Here is a 19,740-nt window from a genome sequence, read left to right as displayed (position 1 = left end):
TATTTGATCGACAAGAGAGTAATGATATATTCTAAATATATAAAGCTTAGTTTGCAATATCTCAACATATATTATTATTTTAGCTGATTATTTAAAAAAAGACTTACTGATTTTAAAGATTGAGAAATATAGTAGAGGAACGTTAATCTTTTAAGTCTACGAAGTTTTTTTAGAATTTATAAAAGCCTTTTTTTTAACCTTTATAACTCGAAAATTATTGATTATTTTGATATTTTTACTGAGGAAAGATCGTCTCTCTCTCTTCAAATTAACCAGGAAATCTTTTATTAAAAAGATGTCTAGTGGTTTTGAGATACTTATATAAAATTGTTATATCGTGTTTTTTCTTGAACAAGTACAGTTAGACTTATCCGATTTATTATGATTATGTTTATTGACTTGGAACTTTTATAGACGTATCAAAGAGTCTCGTAAATTCTCGAGAGTCTCAATAAATTTTTTTAAATGCTTTTTTTTTAAATGATACTTATAACAGTATGAGATCGAAATGGTTTCGCGGAGATCACAGTACGCTTTCTTATTATCATTGTACACTTTATGTTTTTAATTGAACTGTAGAAGCAACTCCTCCTGTTGATGGAGGCAACTTTCTGAAAGTGGTTTCGAGTGTAATGTATATGATAATTACATGCAATATTGCGATAATAACATATAAGCAACTTGCACGATTACACAGCGTGTGTTCTTTTTAAAATATTTATCCTTCAGTCTTGTTTTGCGATTTTGATCATAATTTTTAAAATTTTTTAAATTTTACTAAACAAATTTTTTGTTTTTCAAGTTTGACTTAAAAAATCCGAGATTAATACGCTGATATATATTTGATAATTTATTTGACTTTTATATTTTTATATTAGAGAGTAAGGATTATATAAGGATTATATAAGGATTATAAGAATTTTTTTTCTATTAAAGAATAGATAATTATGCTTAAAAATCAGTTTAGAGAGAGAAATTATTTTAACTTCAAGCTTGTAATACAAATATTCTTGATTAAAAAAATAAAATGTAAAAAATTATGACTTTTAATTATTATTTGACAAAAATTTGATTTTTTGTTTCTTAATTTTTAATTTGTTTGACATATTTGTCGTGTCATTTTTTATACGAGAAAATATAGCGTATTCGCATATTGGCGATTCTTTGCAACCATTCATGAAAAGAATCCATTCTCATGAGAGTCGTAACAATCATGTGAACGCTGTTTGTGAACAATATAACAGAGGCAAAAAAGTGCTTGATCCAGTTTCTATTAAATGCTGGCAAGATATGCGAAAGGACGGATGCAGCGCGAGAAAGTTAGCGAAATTTAGCAACATCGCAAGAAAATTCGGGAATGATCGAAGAAAATGTATACTCTGTGGATTTTAATATCGTATTTTTTCTTGCCGTATCTGAGATAACACATTATATCATTCATAAATCCGATAATAAACATTGGAATCTAATATTTAACTATGCAAAATTATTTACAGAATAGCAGAAAAGAACAGAAAAAAATTATAAAGTTTTTTAAATATTTCTATTCGTGTAAATGAATTTAATTGAAATACATTTTCTTATTTTGTATTTGCAAAAAGACAATTTAAAACTTTTTGGGGAAATTAATATCTATGTATTTTGAAACATCATATAATTTTCTTTTAAAATATTTTAAGTTTATGTATTTTTATTATTAAATTTTATAGGTGGAAAGTAGGGAAGAATATGTATAGTATTCTAAATTTTATTAAGAAAAATTTTAGATTTTATTAATTAAATTGAACTAATGATAAAAGTAGCAAGAACATGCTTTCTTTTTCAATAGGCGAAAGTTAAATCTAATTAAGTAAAATCTAATGTAATAATTGAATGAACACATTACTTCCTCAACACATTATACAATATTTCATGTATAAGTACATGTATATATATATATATATATATATATATATATATATATATATATATTATACGAATATATTATAATGAACACTATACACGATTGTAATCCGTTACGAGCCATAGACCGTAAAATTGTTGAAGAGTAAATTAAGAAGCTTAACGAACATTAAAGAAAAGCCGTGTAATTATAGAACTCCTGAGAATAAATTTTACATGCAATGCTGTAAACCGCAAAAAACTAATTTATTACAAAACTTCAAATATATGTATGTTTAAAAAGATGAAATTGAAGAAGAGATAAAATTTTCTTATTATTATGCTTGTCTTTCGTTAAAGTATTACACACGTAACTGAATTTTATTCAGTAAATAACAATTTCAACTAACAAATATATTTTATTTCAGGAGCAAAGAGGAGAGACCATCCAGAATGGTTCTTACTGTGACAGAAGACACTCCGGCGGATATGCTGGCTGGAAGTATGGAGCTTCTGGTCCAACTGCCTCGTGATCAACATACACAGAGAGTTACAGTGTTAAGAAGGTATGTTTATAAAAATATATATTATTTAATTATCCTCGTAGTATATATAACGCAGTATATATACATATATGCGCGCCTGACATTGAAAAATTAATAATGTAGAATTAGACAATTATTACTTAATACTAAATTATGATACAATTATAAGTGAGATAAATATATAGATAGATAGATCGATAAATAGATAGGTAGATAGGTCGCAAGAGGAAAGAAAGAAAGAAAAAGAAAGAGAAGAGAAAGAGAAGGAGAGAAAGGGAAAGAGAAAACGAAAAAGAAAAAAAGGAAATTGAGAGAAAGCGAGAGAAAGAAGGAAAAAGCAGGAAAAAAAAGAAGAGTAGAAAGGGAGGTAGGAGAGAAAGAAAGAGAAAGAAAAAAAGATTAAGGTTGTTCTTGTTTGTATTATGTAAATGCAGAAATTAAAAAAAATTAAGTATCTTCTTTAAGAATTGTGTGCGTATCAGAATAAGGTTTGTGTACTATAGATTATAGATGATTGCTTATCTTCTTCTAACATTGTTCTGTTATTGCGATTTCATAGTTGCGTCTTTCATAAGAAATTAGTTTATCGATTTAAAATTAAATTACAATAATTTCAAATTTATATGTATATAATATGTATATATATATATATATATATATATATATAAAAATTTTATTATTAAATTTAGAATTAAACTTAGTAATTTTATATATCTAATAATATTGATTAAAAATATAAATAATAAAAATTTTAAAAATTGCGGATTGATGGAAATATTTTTGGAAAAATATTTGTGAAAAATTAATGTTACAATTATTATATATGTTTTTAAATAAAAAATATTGACGCGTAATTGTTTATAGCACGCCAATGATGGATCTTCTAGTGCAGATCGCGACGGCTCACAAATTGACAGCTTCTAATTACACATTGCAAGCAATCGGTGAACATGGCTTAGTTTTATCTCATCATCCAAACACTCCTATAGGAGCATTGGATGTTCTTCAGGTAATTTAAACTAAATACTTTAATAAAGATAGTGCATTTTTGATTATAAAATTTTTCAATCTATTTAATTGTCCATAAAAATTATATAAATAATATAAATTCAAAAATAATTAATTTATGTCAAACACAACTTAATAAACAGAACATTGACATGTTTTTTTATTGGGAGATACATATGTACACATCTATATAAATACAAACGCACACACACACATACAAATTTTTTAACTTTTTGGTTGGTTTAATTCGATTAATATTTCTTCGAATTTTTCTTTTAATATTTATTTTGCGTTATGTAATCGAAAATTTAATTTATAATTTTATTCTATATGAGACCAAAAAATTTTGTAATCTTACATGTTATGATTTGTTACAATGCTGCATATATATAATCGTGAGGATTAATGATTAAAATCGCGTCCTTGGGATCTCATTGTTAGCAACAATCTCAGAGACATTATTGACCATCGAATAAAAAGTGATTGATTAGAAATCTCATTACAATCAGTCGTACGCAATCGATTTTGCCGTTTTTCTTTACTTGTATCGATAATTGCATTATGATTTGTGATTACAGATTTGCGCAAATAGAAGTTATTATATGATTGATTTTCTATCTGGGCGGCAACCAGTCAGCCATTAATGATTCTAACAGTTTCCCAGTACATGTCACGTGAATTTCTACGCGAGAATTTCTACGCACTTTCTAACGACACTTCTTTGATGCTCGTTCATTGCTTCGCGTGTTAGATTAACCCCTTCGCACGTCAATCGTTATACTTTCTCTTTGGGACACAAGAATTTAATATGATTCCTTCTGTGAATCCTATGTATTCACTTTTACTAGATTTTGTAATAAATAATTATTATTTAATTATTATTTTCACATACACATGTAAAAGTTATTGGTTATTATTTTTCAAACATAAATGTGGAAAATTTTATATATAGAAAGATGGAAATCTATTCCATCTTATATTACTCAAGTATGTTTAATATATCTTGTATAAATATATATAAATTTTTGTAATTTACTTCTTATCATATATATATATATATATATATATATATATATATATATATATATATATATAAATTGAGTAAGATTTTATATATGATATAATAGATATAATGCCATATTTTTTATATTGCGAAAAAATAAATTATTGGCACATCCTTGTGTAGCTAAAATAGATAACGAATAAAAAATTCGCGACGTGATTAAAAGATATTTCTGTTTTATTTTAGGTTAAATTACTTCCCAAACAGGGCACGTGTGTGCCACGTAAAACAAAGCAAGCTAATCAACCTTTTGAAACCACATTTAGATTGCAGGTAAAAAATAATATAAAAATACAACTTTTTAATTATTATAGTATTGAGATAACTATTTTATTCATACAAAAAAAATTTAGCTATCTTACTTATATGTACATATATTTTCTACCATTATAGTTATACATTCTTTGTCTCTTTTTTTACATATTGTTAATAGATGTCAAGAATGTTTATATTACTTTGTTTTTTTAAATTAAGGTAGAAAAAAAATTATCTTAAAATTTTATAAAGAATAAATGCAATGTTAATTTTAAGCAAATAGAAGTATTTTGATCTGTACTTTTTCGATTCATCGACAAATGTTGGAAGTGAATGATCTCGTTTAAAGCCAATTGCGAACGTAGAATATATTGCAACACGAATGCGATAAATTGGTAATGCAATACGCGATAACTTGATAAACGGCGCAGGTACATCTACCGAGAAATCAACTGTATGTATCGAGGGTCAGTCCGAAGATGAACCTCGGAGAAATTCTAGATGAAGTGTGCCGCGAGAAGAATCTGGACAAAAATAATTACGAACTTCGTCATCCAGGTGAGTACTCTCTTGCACATTTTAATCATGTAAATTTAATAAAATTGTATGAATAAATTTAAGAAAATAAATTCGCAAGATGATCAATATAATTAAATAAATAACGAAAAATCTCCTGCGTTTAATTAAATATTTGCATTTAATTTTGAATTTAATTACATATTTAATTATCTTTTAATTACAATTATATTTTAATTATATTTTACATATTTAATTATTTAAATTTCCTGGTCATTGAACGCCAGATGATAATGCGAAAGTTTTAAGGAAAATTAAATTTTATTTTTTGCTACATATTTTTTGAAAATCCTTATGATTAATAATTCTGCCTTGTAAAAAAATTTTAAGATTTTATTTTTGTAATATAGTAAACGATATGTGTGTCTGTGTTTACGTGTTTATCATATAGTCATCATATAGTTCATCATATAGGAAAATTATATAATATCTATGTGCTAATCAGTATATATTTCGATACGGCTTCGGAAGCCAAATAATTCGTATATATGTATACATGACAGACACGCAATCCAATTTTCTTTCTGAAAATACTTCTCGCATTATGGGTCGATGAAAGTCTGATTTCCTCTTTTAATTCCTCAGCAATTCTTACGCACGTGCTCATTTCCATAAACTCTATTTAAGTTTCATCATAATACGTGCCACGCTTATTTCCGCGTACAATTAAATTAATAAGATAAATATATCCAATATAACATTACATGCACGTGACTTAAAATTTAGGAGCTTTGATATATTTTATATAAAAATAAATTCATTTAACACATGTCTAAATTATTATTTTTATTATTTATTATGCAATAAATATGATTGCTAAAGTAATAATTTAAATGTCTAAAATAAAAATATTTCAAGTATAACTTTCGAGAGTAATTAAAAAATAATATATATATATATATATATATATATATATATATATATATATATATATATATATAGTATATTCTTAATGATCTAGTTTATAAATTTTTTTGTAGAAAAAAAAAGAGTTGAAAAGGAAATGTATAAACAAATTAATAAATATATCCATTGTCTAATATTTAATAATTATGCATATCAAAACTTAACTTCATCAATTTATGAATTGTTCCACCGCTAGTGATCTTCACTTTTGACGAGTCACTGTGTACATCGTGACGCACAATCGTGTGCACGAGATATTTCAGTTAGCTAGTTACAGGTTGGCTGCTGAGATCACTATCGCAAGGTTGCCGACAGGCTGCTGCAGCACTTGTTACTCCTAGCTGTTAGGCTCTGCTTTTCTCGTTCTCATCCTCACGTTCGTGTCCTGTGGAAGAACGAACGTAAATGCCGGCATTCCGCACTACCCGCTCGTGCTTGCTCGCGTACGTTTTATAATTGATCCGCGCCGCGCGAGGGGAATGGAGAATGCAATTCCAGTTCCCGCTCGCATACCTCCAGGTGCATTCACGCTCACGCAGAGGAGAGAACGCTGTGACGCGAGCCTATGCACCCGCGATAACGTGAAACGAGGGCCATACATTAAAAAAATCGCGAGTGTTTTATGCGTTCTGTCATTCAAGAATCATTTTTTTTAACTCAGCGATTGTCTTGGAAGTAATCTGATTCATCTCTCTCTGCAATAGCTGCAGATTAAGGCGATATACCTACTAAAAAATAATTAATTCGATTTTATATAAAAAAATAACATTTTTTTATATAAACTTTTTCAGTATATAATTTAATAACAGAAGTGAAAATTTATTAAATTCTATATAGTTTTTGTATGTATTGAAATACAATCAAAATATATTTTTATTAATACTGAATTTTGTTTTCTAGCATTATTTATTTAATGCTCTTTAAAAATATAATACATATGGAAGTAAAAAAAAATAAATAGAAATTATATATGTACATAATTTTGTATATATTTAAAATTTTTATTATATATTGTATATATAATTTTATATTTATATAAAATCTATATATTCTTATATAGCCTAAAGTAATTATAAATATATAAAAATTCCGATCAATCTCTCTAAATTACTTTAACTATATTAGAATTATTAATTATCAGACAATCTAATTCTAATCGGCATTTGATCTCAAATGTATTCAGAAGTCTATCAGTGTCTGTTCTTTTTATTCCAGCTAACCTGGAAGAGACATTGGACTTATCACTATCGCTGCAGGATTATCATCTGCAGGAAGTGACTCTTTACGCAAAACAGGCCAAAGGTATAGGTCCGACACTAAGTACGCAGGACATAATGGCGCTGCAGAGACAAGAGGAGCGACGCCGGCAGCAAACCAAGCAAAGTGTGTTTGGTTTTATGTTTAAAAAATCCAAAGAGAACTCACTTAGTACGGATAGTCTCGGGGGTCGCAGCGTGTCACCAGCTAGAAGTGATGAAACCGCGAGAAGCGCTAGTCCCCTTCAACCACCAACTCGGCCACAGAGAAAAAGAAGACCAGCCCCGAAGCCGCCCACGTACGTCGTACCTGTTCAAAGTACATCTGGGGACAGTGGCAAGGATAAAATGGTGATCAATCATAGCCGTAACAGTAGCGACAGTTCCGGTTACCATGAGGCTTCTGTGCTTAGCGATAATCCAGATTTGGCCGCAAGACTACCGGAAACCTTGCCGAGGCGGAGCAAAACGCCAGGCATGTCCAACACCTCCAGGAAACTGGCGCAAACCTCGCAATCTAGTAAAAGTTTGAGCAATCTAGTGATGTCCGGTGCAACGCTCAGTCGGGGGATTAGCAACACTTCTCTCAGCTCTACTGGTGAGATTTCACAATTCAATAATGAATCTTTTTATTGTTATTAAGAAAACAGTAAATTAATAGTATTAATATTACTCGAGAAAAATTTAACTGTAATTAAATTACTAAAGCAAATTAAGTTTATTTTATTGCGATTTTTATTACTTTTATTGATTACATGTATGAGAAGCTGTTTTTTATATATCTTGATCTATGCAAATTATTTGTACAGGTCTTCGAAAGAAAAGAATAGCTCCTCCTCCACCAACACCGAGGCCACTTTCATCAGCTATTTCCACGCAGGCGTTAGAACGCATCGTTGACTCCGAAGAATCATTGACGTCTGATATGGATCCTTCCAAACCACCATCAGACATTGGTGCACCATCGAAAGCTAGTTCCGATATCGATTGTCCTAAAGCTAATTCTGACATTGTCATTAGCACGAAGTCTACACTCGAATTGGATTATGAACCAAAATCGGAAGCCGCGACGTACGAATTTGATGACAACATTGAACAGAATCGTACCGCCAAAACGAATGTTAAGGCATGTTCTGAAACAGATTCGGTCAACTATAAGCTTGTTAAAACGGATGTGGAAATGATCACGCCTGTAGAAGTCGCCTCAAAAGTAGAGCAAGCTAGAGTAGTAACAAAAAAAGGTAAGTTAGTGCGTATTATCAGTAGCTCAAATGCTTTGCTCCGTAGTTTCAAAACGCGAAATTCTTCGAGAAATCCGCGTCAAATTAGCAAAGATATGAGCGTGAATGATGAAACATCACACGCTACATTATATCCTAGAAAGTATAGATTTTCGATATTGAAGAGGGATAGATTACATACTCAAAGATACCGCTCGCAATATGATAATTTTATAGATACTAACTTTGTAAATGATGTTTCACTCGGTATTGTAACCAAAGATCATATCCAAGATGTAACAGGCCAAATGTATCAGGAACCTCAAAGTCTTAAAGGGATACCAAGTTTATATGAAAATCACGAAGAAGTTTTTTTCGATAGTCATAAGTTTTTTGTGAATAGATCAACAAGTTGATTTGCTATGCCAAACGTTCCACGAAAGAATATGATTATTCGTACAAGGATTTGAGAATAATGCAGACGTCAATGAATCTAGAGGGCATAAAATCAGACTCAAAAAATATGGAATGTGAAATACTGGAAAGTCCTTGGAATAATTCCTTGGAACAATACGCTAAAAACAACTTGTCTTCTTCGCTTTTGAGTACTTCGCAAATATTTGCGATCTCTACGAAGCCATTAGAAATCCAAATGTCCACAAATTCTATACCCAGCGACATTTATGAGTTACCTATTATAAATTATACCGAGAATAAATTAAAGGAGAGAAAGTTAAGCATCTTGCAACCACCACCACCTGGCTTGGTCAATCGTCAAGAATCGAATGAAAACTGGAATTGTTTTTTGGTCCAGCTGAATTCGATTCTCGAGAGTAGAGTTGGCGAATTTGTTTGAAACTTAATAAACATAATGGATCTCTGTAATAGATTTTCTATTAGAATTATAGCAGATAGATTTAAAAAAAAAAATTTTTTTTGGACATTGTTCTGTTTTGACAATTTTTTAATCTTAAAAATTGTAGTAATTAATCTTTAAATTAAAATATCGTATTATTAAAATAAAAGTTTTTTTAGATATATATTATATTTAATAAATATTATTTTTATCAATTTTAATCACATGATATGCTATTTATATTATTTTTATTTGTATTTTTTCAATAAGCTATTTTTAATCAATTTCATTAAAATTCTATATTATTTAGATTTGTACATGCATCAAAAGAATTTGGAATCATTTAATTTTCTAAATTACAAAATTATATATTATAAATTAAACAAAGAGAACTAAATTATATATAAAGAAAAATTTGTTATACCCTTTGTTATTCTCTTTTATTACTTATCTTTTTTTTCATATTTTATGAAACAATATGAATAATACATTCTTCTATTGGAGAAAATAACGTGATTCCAAATATTTTTGTTTACATAAAAGTATATGGACACACAATTTTGCTAAGACTTAGTTTCATATCTTTATTGGAATTTATCTAGACAATGTATTCTTGTTACTCTATTCGGCACATAGTATGTACATATACTTTAATTAGTTTGCTTGTTTGTATCACATTTTGCTTATATTTTCGGTGATGGTTATTTTTTTCTTTCTTTATCCAAACTAGTTGGAGAATCTGTACCCCTTCCCAAGCCTCGAAAGGTTAACGCGTGTAAGGCTAGTGCTTCAGAACATCCAAAGGTACCTAAGCGTAAAGTGGTTCCACCCTTGGCACCGCCTAGAACCGTGAGCATGAAATATGATCGTACAAACAGTTTAATATGTGAACGTGCAAATTCTGAACACATCACACATAAAGCACATTGTTGCACTTCAAATATTGAAAATACATCGTCATTGGACGAAAGTGATTTTATTAGACACATTAAACAAGAAGAGATACATTCAAAATCAAAAATTGATTTTGCACCTTCCAATGAAGAACAGATAGGCCAAGAAGAAACAACATCAAAAATCAATGATATTATAATTCACGACAGCATGTCTTTAAAATCAAATCAATATCCAAATCATAAAATAGAAAGCAATTTTGAGTCACACAATTCTAACTATATGGAATCAATCCTTACTAATTCCGAAACGCATTTTGAATCCAAAGATAAGTTTTTGAATGGAAATAAATTTAGTAAAAATGGAAGGATATCAAACATTGTCGATCATGAATCATTAAATTTGAGCGAATATTTAAATAATAAAGAAAATACTGAACTACTTTCTGATTCCATGGAGTTAAATGTATCGCAAAAGAAACTGTTATTACTTGAACCTAATGTTATTTCCAAAGAAGAAGAAACTAATCTTTTACAACAAGATTACGAGGTAAAGTCTAAAAACATTGATTTGCGTGATGAAAATGAGAATCAGGATGATAAATCTGATGAATATATGTTATTGAACGATGATTCTCTAAACAAAAGTATGACTAAATCGGATCGCATGACTGAATTGAAAAGCGAACAATTAAAACAATCATATCATCAATCTGCTTGCCAAAGGCCACCCAGAGCGCCGAGAAAAAGAATTTCTTCCAGCGAGATTGAGGAAAACGTTGAGGCAGCGAAATATTTGCGTCCGAAAGATGCGACTATCGGCACAGAAATAAAGAATGATCTTGAAAAAAACAAAGAAATGTGCATGGTGATTTCCACTATACCAAAGTGCGATCATTTTGATGTCATTCAAGAAGATGATACTTTAAATAGTATCATAAAATATAGCATTGCAGGAAATGTAAATGAATCATGCCAAAAACTTCAAACTGATCAAAGCGAAAAATCAAACAATAGTATGAAGAGTAAACGAGCAAAAGTGATTCGAAGCCAGTCTAAATCAGATGACTTTGAGATGGATATTTTGAAGAGGCAAAGACGATATCTCACTTCGTCTCCAGAGGACATCGCGCACGCTTTGAACCTGAATTTCTCCACAAGGAATTCAATATCTTCGAGTGCATCACAAACAGAGCAGGAGCAAGTTGATGCAGGACATTGCATTAATCAAACAAGAGATGTGGATGTAAATGAGAGAGTTACAGGTGCATGTCATTATATTACTAACATTTTATTTTGATCCTTGTTATCCTTTGCAAGTTTGTAACTTGTTCAATTTCATGTCCTGTGCTATTTTGAAATTGTATGTATAATGTATGTGTATACACAGGATATTAAAAAATAGTTCAGGATTTATAGAGTTGAGTAAAAAATGTTTAATAAATATCAATTGAAAAATTAATTCTATAAAAGTTTAAGAAGATTTTTGGTTTTGGTGAAAAGCAAATAATTTATTTGCTTCTTTAATAATTTAATATATATTCCGAAATTTTTCTTATTTTGGAATTATTATTTTTCTTATATCAGAACTTGTCCAGTCGCGCGGGATCCGATAGCCCATACTGTCAATTGAATATTAGGATCTTCTGATTTATCAATTATAGGTGATTAATGATTATCCTAGGTATCAATCGATATGTGAATGTGTAGAAACGATTTCCTTCCATCAAGTACCATCTTTATATACTTGTTTTTCTCATAGTCGTAGTTGTCGTTACTTTCTGAAATCTTTGTTTCCATTTAATGTTCTTGACACTCTTTTACCACTCTTCTAAAACTCAACTACGCTTCTTTCATATTATGCACGCAATTAGAAATATTTATCTTGCAATCATCTTATAGTATAATAATATGTAAGATATAAGGCAGGAGAAGCGGGTATATATGTATAAATTTCTTTCTATTTATTTTTAAATCTTTACTAATAATCTTATAAATTTATCTGAGACATTTTGAAAATAGAATTATTTTAGATTTATATAGAGAAGAGAGAGAGAAAGATAAAAAAAGATACATTAAGAACATTTCTTTTTTATTACAATTAAAATTTAATATTGGATGTATTAATATATTATATATGAATAATACCTTTAATATAATCTGTTTATAGTATTTTTATATAATTTGAATAACATATCGATTAATGAGATACAAAACATTCTATTAATATACTTCGTATTTAAATATTTTTTCACGACTTTATCTATTAATATATTTAATATCTATTTATATAAAAGAGGGAAGAAAGAGAGAAAGAGAGAGAGAGGGAAAGAAAATGAGAGAGAAAAGGAGGGAAAGAGAGAGAGAGAGAGAGAGAGAGAGCAAGATGGAATGAAAGGAAGGAAAATTAAGAAGATGGGAATAGAGATAGAGAGGGAGAAAAGGAAAAAAAGAGAGAGGAAAAGAAAGAAAAGGAAAAGATAAGAGGGAGTAGAGAGAAAATAAAGGAAGGGAATAGGGATAAGCGGATAAGAGTGAATAAAAAAAAGGGATAATTGATTATTTAAGCATGTATATATTACATTGAAATAATCTTTTGTATATTGAATACATACACATTTCATTTATGTTAATAATAAATAGAAAAGAAAATTAATATTTTCTTATCTTATATATGTATATACATACATTATGTACTATACAATTTTCTTATACTTAATAATTTTACCAACTTATATTTGGAAATATTTTTAAGAATATTGAACTTGCTTATATATCATTTTGTATCGATAATTTTAAATTCTTTCCATTTATGTAAAAAGTTACATTTTCATGTTTGTCTCATTTATTATGCTTTATGTTTTTTGGTTCATAAATATTGTATAAGATAAGATTGTGCTATGTAATTATCATCTCCATAAAAGATCATGCTAATCTATTTAGATTAGGAGATATTTTAACTTTAAATGTTTTGTGTTTTCTATTTTGTGAATATTATTATATTTTACGTCTTCATTATAAATAATTTTGAATTTCTTTTAACTTTAATATTACTAATTTTAGAATCAATTTTTAGATTATATTTTTAACAATTTTTTATAAGCATGCAGCTACAATCTTTTTTAATATAAGAGAAAATCAATATAAAATCAATATTTTGCTAATTTTTTTTATTCTGTTTATATTTATAATAGGTAATCAAGATGTTCCATCCGAAACCGATATTCTGCTGCAGAAAGTATCAGATACCTTATCAAATGTGCTGCCGGTCTCATCGTCCCCAATACCGGCCTCATCGTCTCCAGTACCAGAAACATTGTTACCTCTTAAGACAAATCATACAACCGCATCCATGGAAACAGATGTCATCATTCTCAATGATTCCACAATCAAATCAGAATTCGTCGGTATCAAGGATGAGTCGAACGAGATCTATAAGTCGTGTACCGACCTTCCAGAGAATACTTTGAGTACTAGCACGCCAAATATGACTGCGACGGGTTTGCAAGAGAATACCTCTGACTACGTCTCAGCGATAAGCGAGGACTTGTCGATCAGTGACTGGGAATATCAGCTTCCGGCTCCGCCAACTGCCTTTCGCGATTCACATTCGCCTGTCTTTGATGATTATGATACAGTTACACTGGGATCAGTAGAGGCCTTCAAAGAACCACTAGGAAATTCAGTTTCGGAGTTAGCTAATACGACAGATAGCAATAAGAATATCGAATCGACAAAGAATTTATTGAATAGTTCTGAAGCGAATTTTGAATTTCAGGAAGCTTTAAATGAAAAAATGGATTTTGTGCCAGAAGCGGAAATTGATAAACAAATATTAAACAAATCTGTCGAGCAAACATCTGTCGTTTCCCGTAAAACGAAAGCTAATTCAAATTTGCGGAAAGAAATTATTTCGGAGTTGGAAAACAAAATAGAGACTGGAACATTAACGCATACCATTAATAAGGATTTTGATAGAAAAAATATGAACAATTTATCCGCACCGGAGATAGCGCCTGTGGACAATACCTTGTCCAACTTTACAATTACTACCTATACCAAACAGAATAGTCTAGACATTTTTGAAGAGTTTGAAGAATCCAGTGGTTATGCGAGAAACTCGGATGATAGATTTATTAAAACATTTGCTACACTTTCAAGGAATAAAGCAGACAGTTATGATAAAAGTATGACGAATATGCATTTAATTAACAATATATCACATGATAAGAAGACACATAAATCGAATGCCAATAACCTTGATTGTAAAAGCGAACCAAAAAATCACAATCAAGATGAATTGATCCACAGACTGCAGTCTCTCAATGCGACCAATGAAAAGACTAATATCCAGCGATCCAAGAGTTATATATCGATATCCAGTAATGCCAAATATCAAACAGAAACGCAAAAAATCGGTGAAAGAAAGCACGAGTCGCAAGTTGAGCAGGAAATTAGTGGTATAAAAAAATCTACAAGCATCACAGATTTGAATGTCGATGTATTACGAGGCAATGAAAAGTTCTCGCAATGGAGAGATAACATATTAAAATTTCAAAAAGAGCCTAGCAAGGAGAAGCAATTACAATCATTGCAGGTAATTTTAAGTTATAGGATAATTATAATCCAAATATGATAGATCATAAGTCAAATATGATAGATTCAACTTATTATATATTAGAAGAAGGTTGTTTATTTTATTAAAAAATAAATAGATTGCGGAATTATATTAATGTATTATTTTAACTTGTAGGTGTTGAAAAGTATTTTACCGCAGTTGAAAAATGTTCAACAAGCGGAGGAAAATATGTCTAAAGAATACAGTAGCGCATTATTAACTGAAAAAAGGTGAGTATTACACTTACAAGTTAATCTTATAGGACTCAAATATTATTCAGTATTCTAATGCTAAATTAGATTTCTCTAATATTAATTACTTTATCATCTTACTCTCTCAATATTGATTATGTATTTTATAATAATTAAGTTATTTTTTGACAGATATGAGTCTGAATCCAATGAACAATCGATTAAAATGAGTGTTTCGACACGCGAATCTCAAGATTCAGAATGTAAACAAGAACCAGAATGTAAACAATTATCAAAAGAAAAAAATATAAAACGTTACGTTTACACTGGTCCACCTGCGATCAGTCTGGGTAGTTGGTCGGAAAGACCCAGTATTAATGTTCAAATCAAAATGGACACCGATTATAAACTAGGAGGAAACAATACGAACAGCAGTAAGACTGTTGTTAATATTAACAGCACAAAAAATGAAAAGGATTTTGCGAGCTATGTCAGCAATGTCAATAAAAATAACATCGCTAAGCAGGAGATTAAAATCAATTCTTCAGCAAATAAAAATCCTGACGAACTCACGAAAAAGCTAATCACACATACAACAGCATCAGGTTTCAAGACACCAATGTCGAGTCGAATTAACATGATTGATTCGACAAAAGACAAAGATAGACCCTTCGTGATGGGAGTTGAGTTGAAGAAAACCTCCATTGAGATGCCGAAGGAAATTTCCAAGAACAATGAAAACGAAATCGATACATCAATAAATTTCAGAGAATTGACAAATACATTCGCTCAACATATGAAGCAGAAACCTAAACGCGCTAATATTAATTACTCGTCGAACAGTAATATACAGATGGATAAGATAGAAAAAGCAGAAGAACCGAATGTCAAGCAAAATGGTCATGCCAAATTTGCGAAGGTACCTAATCAAAACGATCTTTCATCCAAAAGTCAATTCTACAAGCACGATACTCAGGGAAATGCACAGATAAAAAAGTTTACGTCTGTTGTGGGTGTAAATGGGACAAGTCAAAATTTTAGGCCGCAAAATGAAACATCTCTCAAATGTAATATCAATAACTTTGTCAAAATCAATCCACCTATGCCTGTCGTAAAGGGATTCAAAATACCTATTACTGAATCTAAAGTGAATAATAATGAAATAAAGCATGAACTATCAACAATAGATGGTTCCAGTGAGGACATGCATTCTTCTAAATTTCCAACCATGCCAGTGATAATGGGAGTAACACTGAAAAATGCTAATGCAAAATCCACATCAGTATCGGTTCAATTAGATTCTAGGGATACACTGTTGGAATCTATCAGGAATTTTGGTGGACGTGAAAAGTTAAAAAGTGTAAGTATATGATGCAAATTTTATCCTTTAAATGGGTATTTAAAACAAAAATTGTTTAGTTTTTTTGAATTTTTAAAAATAATTTGAGCAAAAAATCGAAACAAAGTTTAAATAGTTATAATTTTTAAACTTAAGTTATATGATTTGTTATAACTATGTTATATACTGCAAGGAACCGTGTTTACTGTGTTACTGGGTATAAAATAAAAATTAACTATTATAAAAAGATAACTATTTTCTGTTTCAGATTGCAGGGAGATATTAATTGTGTGCTAATACTCTATAAATATCTAAAGCAATTTGGACAGTTATGAAGAATCTGTTTGATACAAAAACTCCAAGATTTGTGGAAGTATTTTTTTTTTCATTATATGTAGATTTATATCATTTATTTTTATTTGTAAATCGATATCAGGTTAAATGTGAAAGCTATATCTTTACAAAAAAAAAAAACATGTGCAAATAATTTTGAAAAAAATTTAATCCTAGAATACTACTAAAACTTATATTCCAAATAGGATGCATTCTAAAAGACTTGATAATTTAGCACTAAAATTGGTGATTGTTAGATCTCGAAAATCATTAAAAACAAAAATACGCACTCTTTATTGCAATATTTTTCTATTTATTCAATTACTATATGTATTATTAAAAATTTTTTGTTTAAATAAAATTTACAATTTTGCAATGCAAAGATGTGAATTGATATTAGTTCAAATTTGGAAATAAAACAAAAATATTTGATCTACAATTTTAGTGTTAATATATAGTTATTATTATATATAATTATTATTATATTTTGTTTTTTGTAGTATTTTGGGATTAGCTTATAAAAAAAATATCCAAATGGCATTTTAATATATTATGCGCTGATTTATACAGTTAAAAATCACATATCGAAATGAAAAATATTTTTGGAAACATATTTACACATGCTCTTATATGTAATACACATACTTATATTACACACACACACATATATATATGAATATGTTAAATCCAAGAAATGAAGATATTTATGTTTCTCACATCGCATTTAACGTAGACAAAAAAAAAACAGCTAAGAAATATGTCTTCATGCTATTAGTAATCGATATTGCAACTTGCTCGAGTATTACATTTTATTATACATATTATACATTCTTTCAAGCTATACTTTCAATAGAAATAATTAAATGATATTAAAATCCAGTTATGGCTCCACCTTAAGCACATGTAAATATAATATAGAAAAAGCTACAACAACCAAAACTCCGTCGCAAGACGAAAGAAAATGTACATAGTATTCGATATTTACTTGATCGTTAAAAGAGGACGGGAATTTATTTTATTTACATGAATAGTCATCAATGATTGCTCATTAATTAACGTGAAGAGAGAAAATTAGATTAGTTATCTTTAGTTTAATTGTTTAGTAGAACCGTTTGATTTTAGCTTTATTGAAACGTATACTTATAAAAAAGATATATAATACCAAAATTAATCGTGAATAAATCGATATAGATATTAATAGCGATTTAATGCTAAATATTAACATGTTCAATTTTCACGATTAACTGTAAGTTTCTATCAACGGGACCAAAGGTGATATCTTATTTTATCTATGTACAACACTAATTTAGAGTTGTGTAGAATGCGTCATATTACTGTGTTAAATACGAAATAGTCTTTTAAATCTGGTCAATATTGAGTTATATCGAAATGATTGGACTTAATGATATAAATTTATAATCATATAGACAAATGTATTATAAATAATAAAAATATTGAGCAATTTATTTTTCTCCATAGATATTGTATCGATATAACAAGCGATTGCATTTTGGCATAAAGTATGAAGTACAATAGTATATATATATATATGGATATATTTCATATATATTTATATATGTATTTTTTCTTAGCCCGTCTATAAGTTGTACAGCAATCATTTATGAAAATTGAAAAATGAATTGTAAAAACAATTAATATTTAGATAGTAATTTTCACTATACTATAAATGAGAAAATAAAATAAAAATGAAGTTTTTAAAATTTCAAATTTGAAATTTTTATTTATATTATCTCTTTTATCTATGTTCCCAGTATCTCAGTATTGAAATTTGTGTAAGTATTATCGGCGAAAGGCCAAGAATTGGTCTTACAGGGAGAGTTTTTTAGCGGGTGCGAGTCCCGCATATCCCACCGGATCGGCCGGTGGGAATGCATAATGCATTTTTCTCTTCCTTCGCAAAACAAAAAAAAAATCTAATATTTTTGCGAATTTTGAAGTTTAAAATTTTCGCGCTACTTGCAATTTACCTCATGTTACTTCTATGCTGATTATGTTCTCCTGTTACTTTTGCGAATTTTAAAACTTCAAATTCTGTCGCTTTTTAAAATTTGAATTTGTGCCACCTCTTTGCTGATTATGTTCTCCTGATATGCTACCTCTTTGCTGATCATGTTCTCCTGTTACTTTTGCGAATTTTAAAACTTCAAATTCTGGCGCTTTTTAAAATTTGAATTTGTGCCACCTCTTTGCTGATTATGTTCTCCTGATATGCTACCTCTTTGCTGATCATGTTCTCCTGTTACTTTTGCGAATTTTAAAACTTCAAATTCTGGCGCTTTTTAAAATTTGAATTAGTGCCACCTCTTTGCTGATTATGTTCTCCTGATATGCTACCTCTTTGCTGATCATGTTCTCCTGTTACTTTTGCGAATTTTAAAACTTCAAATTCTGGCGCTTTTTAAAATTTGAATTTGTGCCACCTCTTTGCTGATTATGTTCTCCTGATATGCTACCTCTTTGCTGATCATGTTCTCCTGTTACTTTTGCGAATTTTAAAACTTCAAATTCAGGCGCCTTTTAAAATTTGAATTAGTGCCACCTCTTTGCTGATTATGTTCTCCTGATACGTTACCTCTTTGCTGATCATGTTCTCCTGATACTTTTGCGGATTTCGAAGCTTCAAATTTTCGCTCTTTTTAAAATTTTAATTTGTGCCATCTCTTTGCAGATCATGTTCTCCTGATACTTTTGCGGATTTCGAAACTTTAAATTTTTGCGCTTTTTAAAATTTTAGTTTGTGCCACTTCTTTACTAATTATGTTCTGATACTTTTACGGAT

General features: G+C 29.3%; 1 protein-coding gene across 4 annotated transcripts in view; it reads left to right on the top strand.

Moving 5' to 3' along the window:
• Positions 1-18,668, top strand: part of LOC126851516 (cordon-bleu protein-like 1) — a 29,931-nt gene extending 11,263 nt beyond the window's left edge. For 3 of the 4 annotated variants that reach the window (XM_050595574.1, XM_050595575.1, XM_050595576.1), the window contains exons 2-12: positions 2,310-2,447; positions 3,291-3,435; positions 4,684-4,770; positions 5,184-5,310; positions 7,450-8,088; positions 8,300-8,731; positions 10,297-11,724; positions 13,654-15,056; positions 15,213-15,307; positions 15,461-16,628; positions 16,876-18,668. In XM_050595574.1, coding sequence (XP_050451531.1) covers positions 2,310-2,447; positions 3,291-3,435; positions 4,684-4,770; positions 5,184-5,310; positions 7,450-8,088; positions 8,300-8,731; positions 10,297-11,724; positions 13,654-15,056; positions 15,213-15,307; positions 15,461-16,628; positions 16,876-16,893 — 5,680 coding nt within the window. In that variant the 3' untranslated portion in view covers positions 16,894-18,668. The remainder of the gene's footprint in view (positions 1-2,309; positions 2,448-3,290; positions 3,436-4,683; positions 4,771-5,183; positions 5,311-7,449; positions 8,089-8,299; positions 8,732-10,296; positions 11,725-13,653; positions 15,057-15,212; positions 15,308-15,460; positions 16,629-16,875) is intronic. The other variant, XM_050595577.1, reaches the window with a different exon arrangement.
• Positions 18,669-19,740: the final 1,072 nt, after the last annotated feature.

Source organism: Cataglyphis hispanica, chromosome 8 (genome assembly GCF_021464435.1).
Source record: "Cataglyphis hispanica isolate Lineage 1 chromosome 8, ULB_Chis1_1.0, whole genome shotgun sequence".
Classification (NCBI taxonomy): domain Eukaryota; kingdom Metazoa; phylum Arthropoda; class Insecta; order Hymenoptera; family Formicidae; genus Cataglyphis; species Cataglyphis hispanica.
Note: the sequence above shows the minus strand (reverse complement) of the source record. Positions and strands in the feature narration are given on the sequence as shown.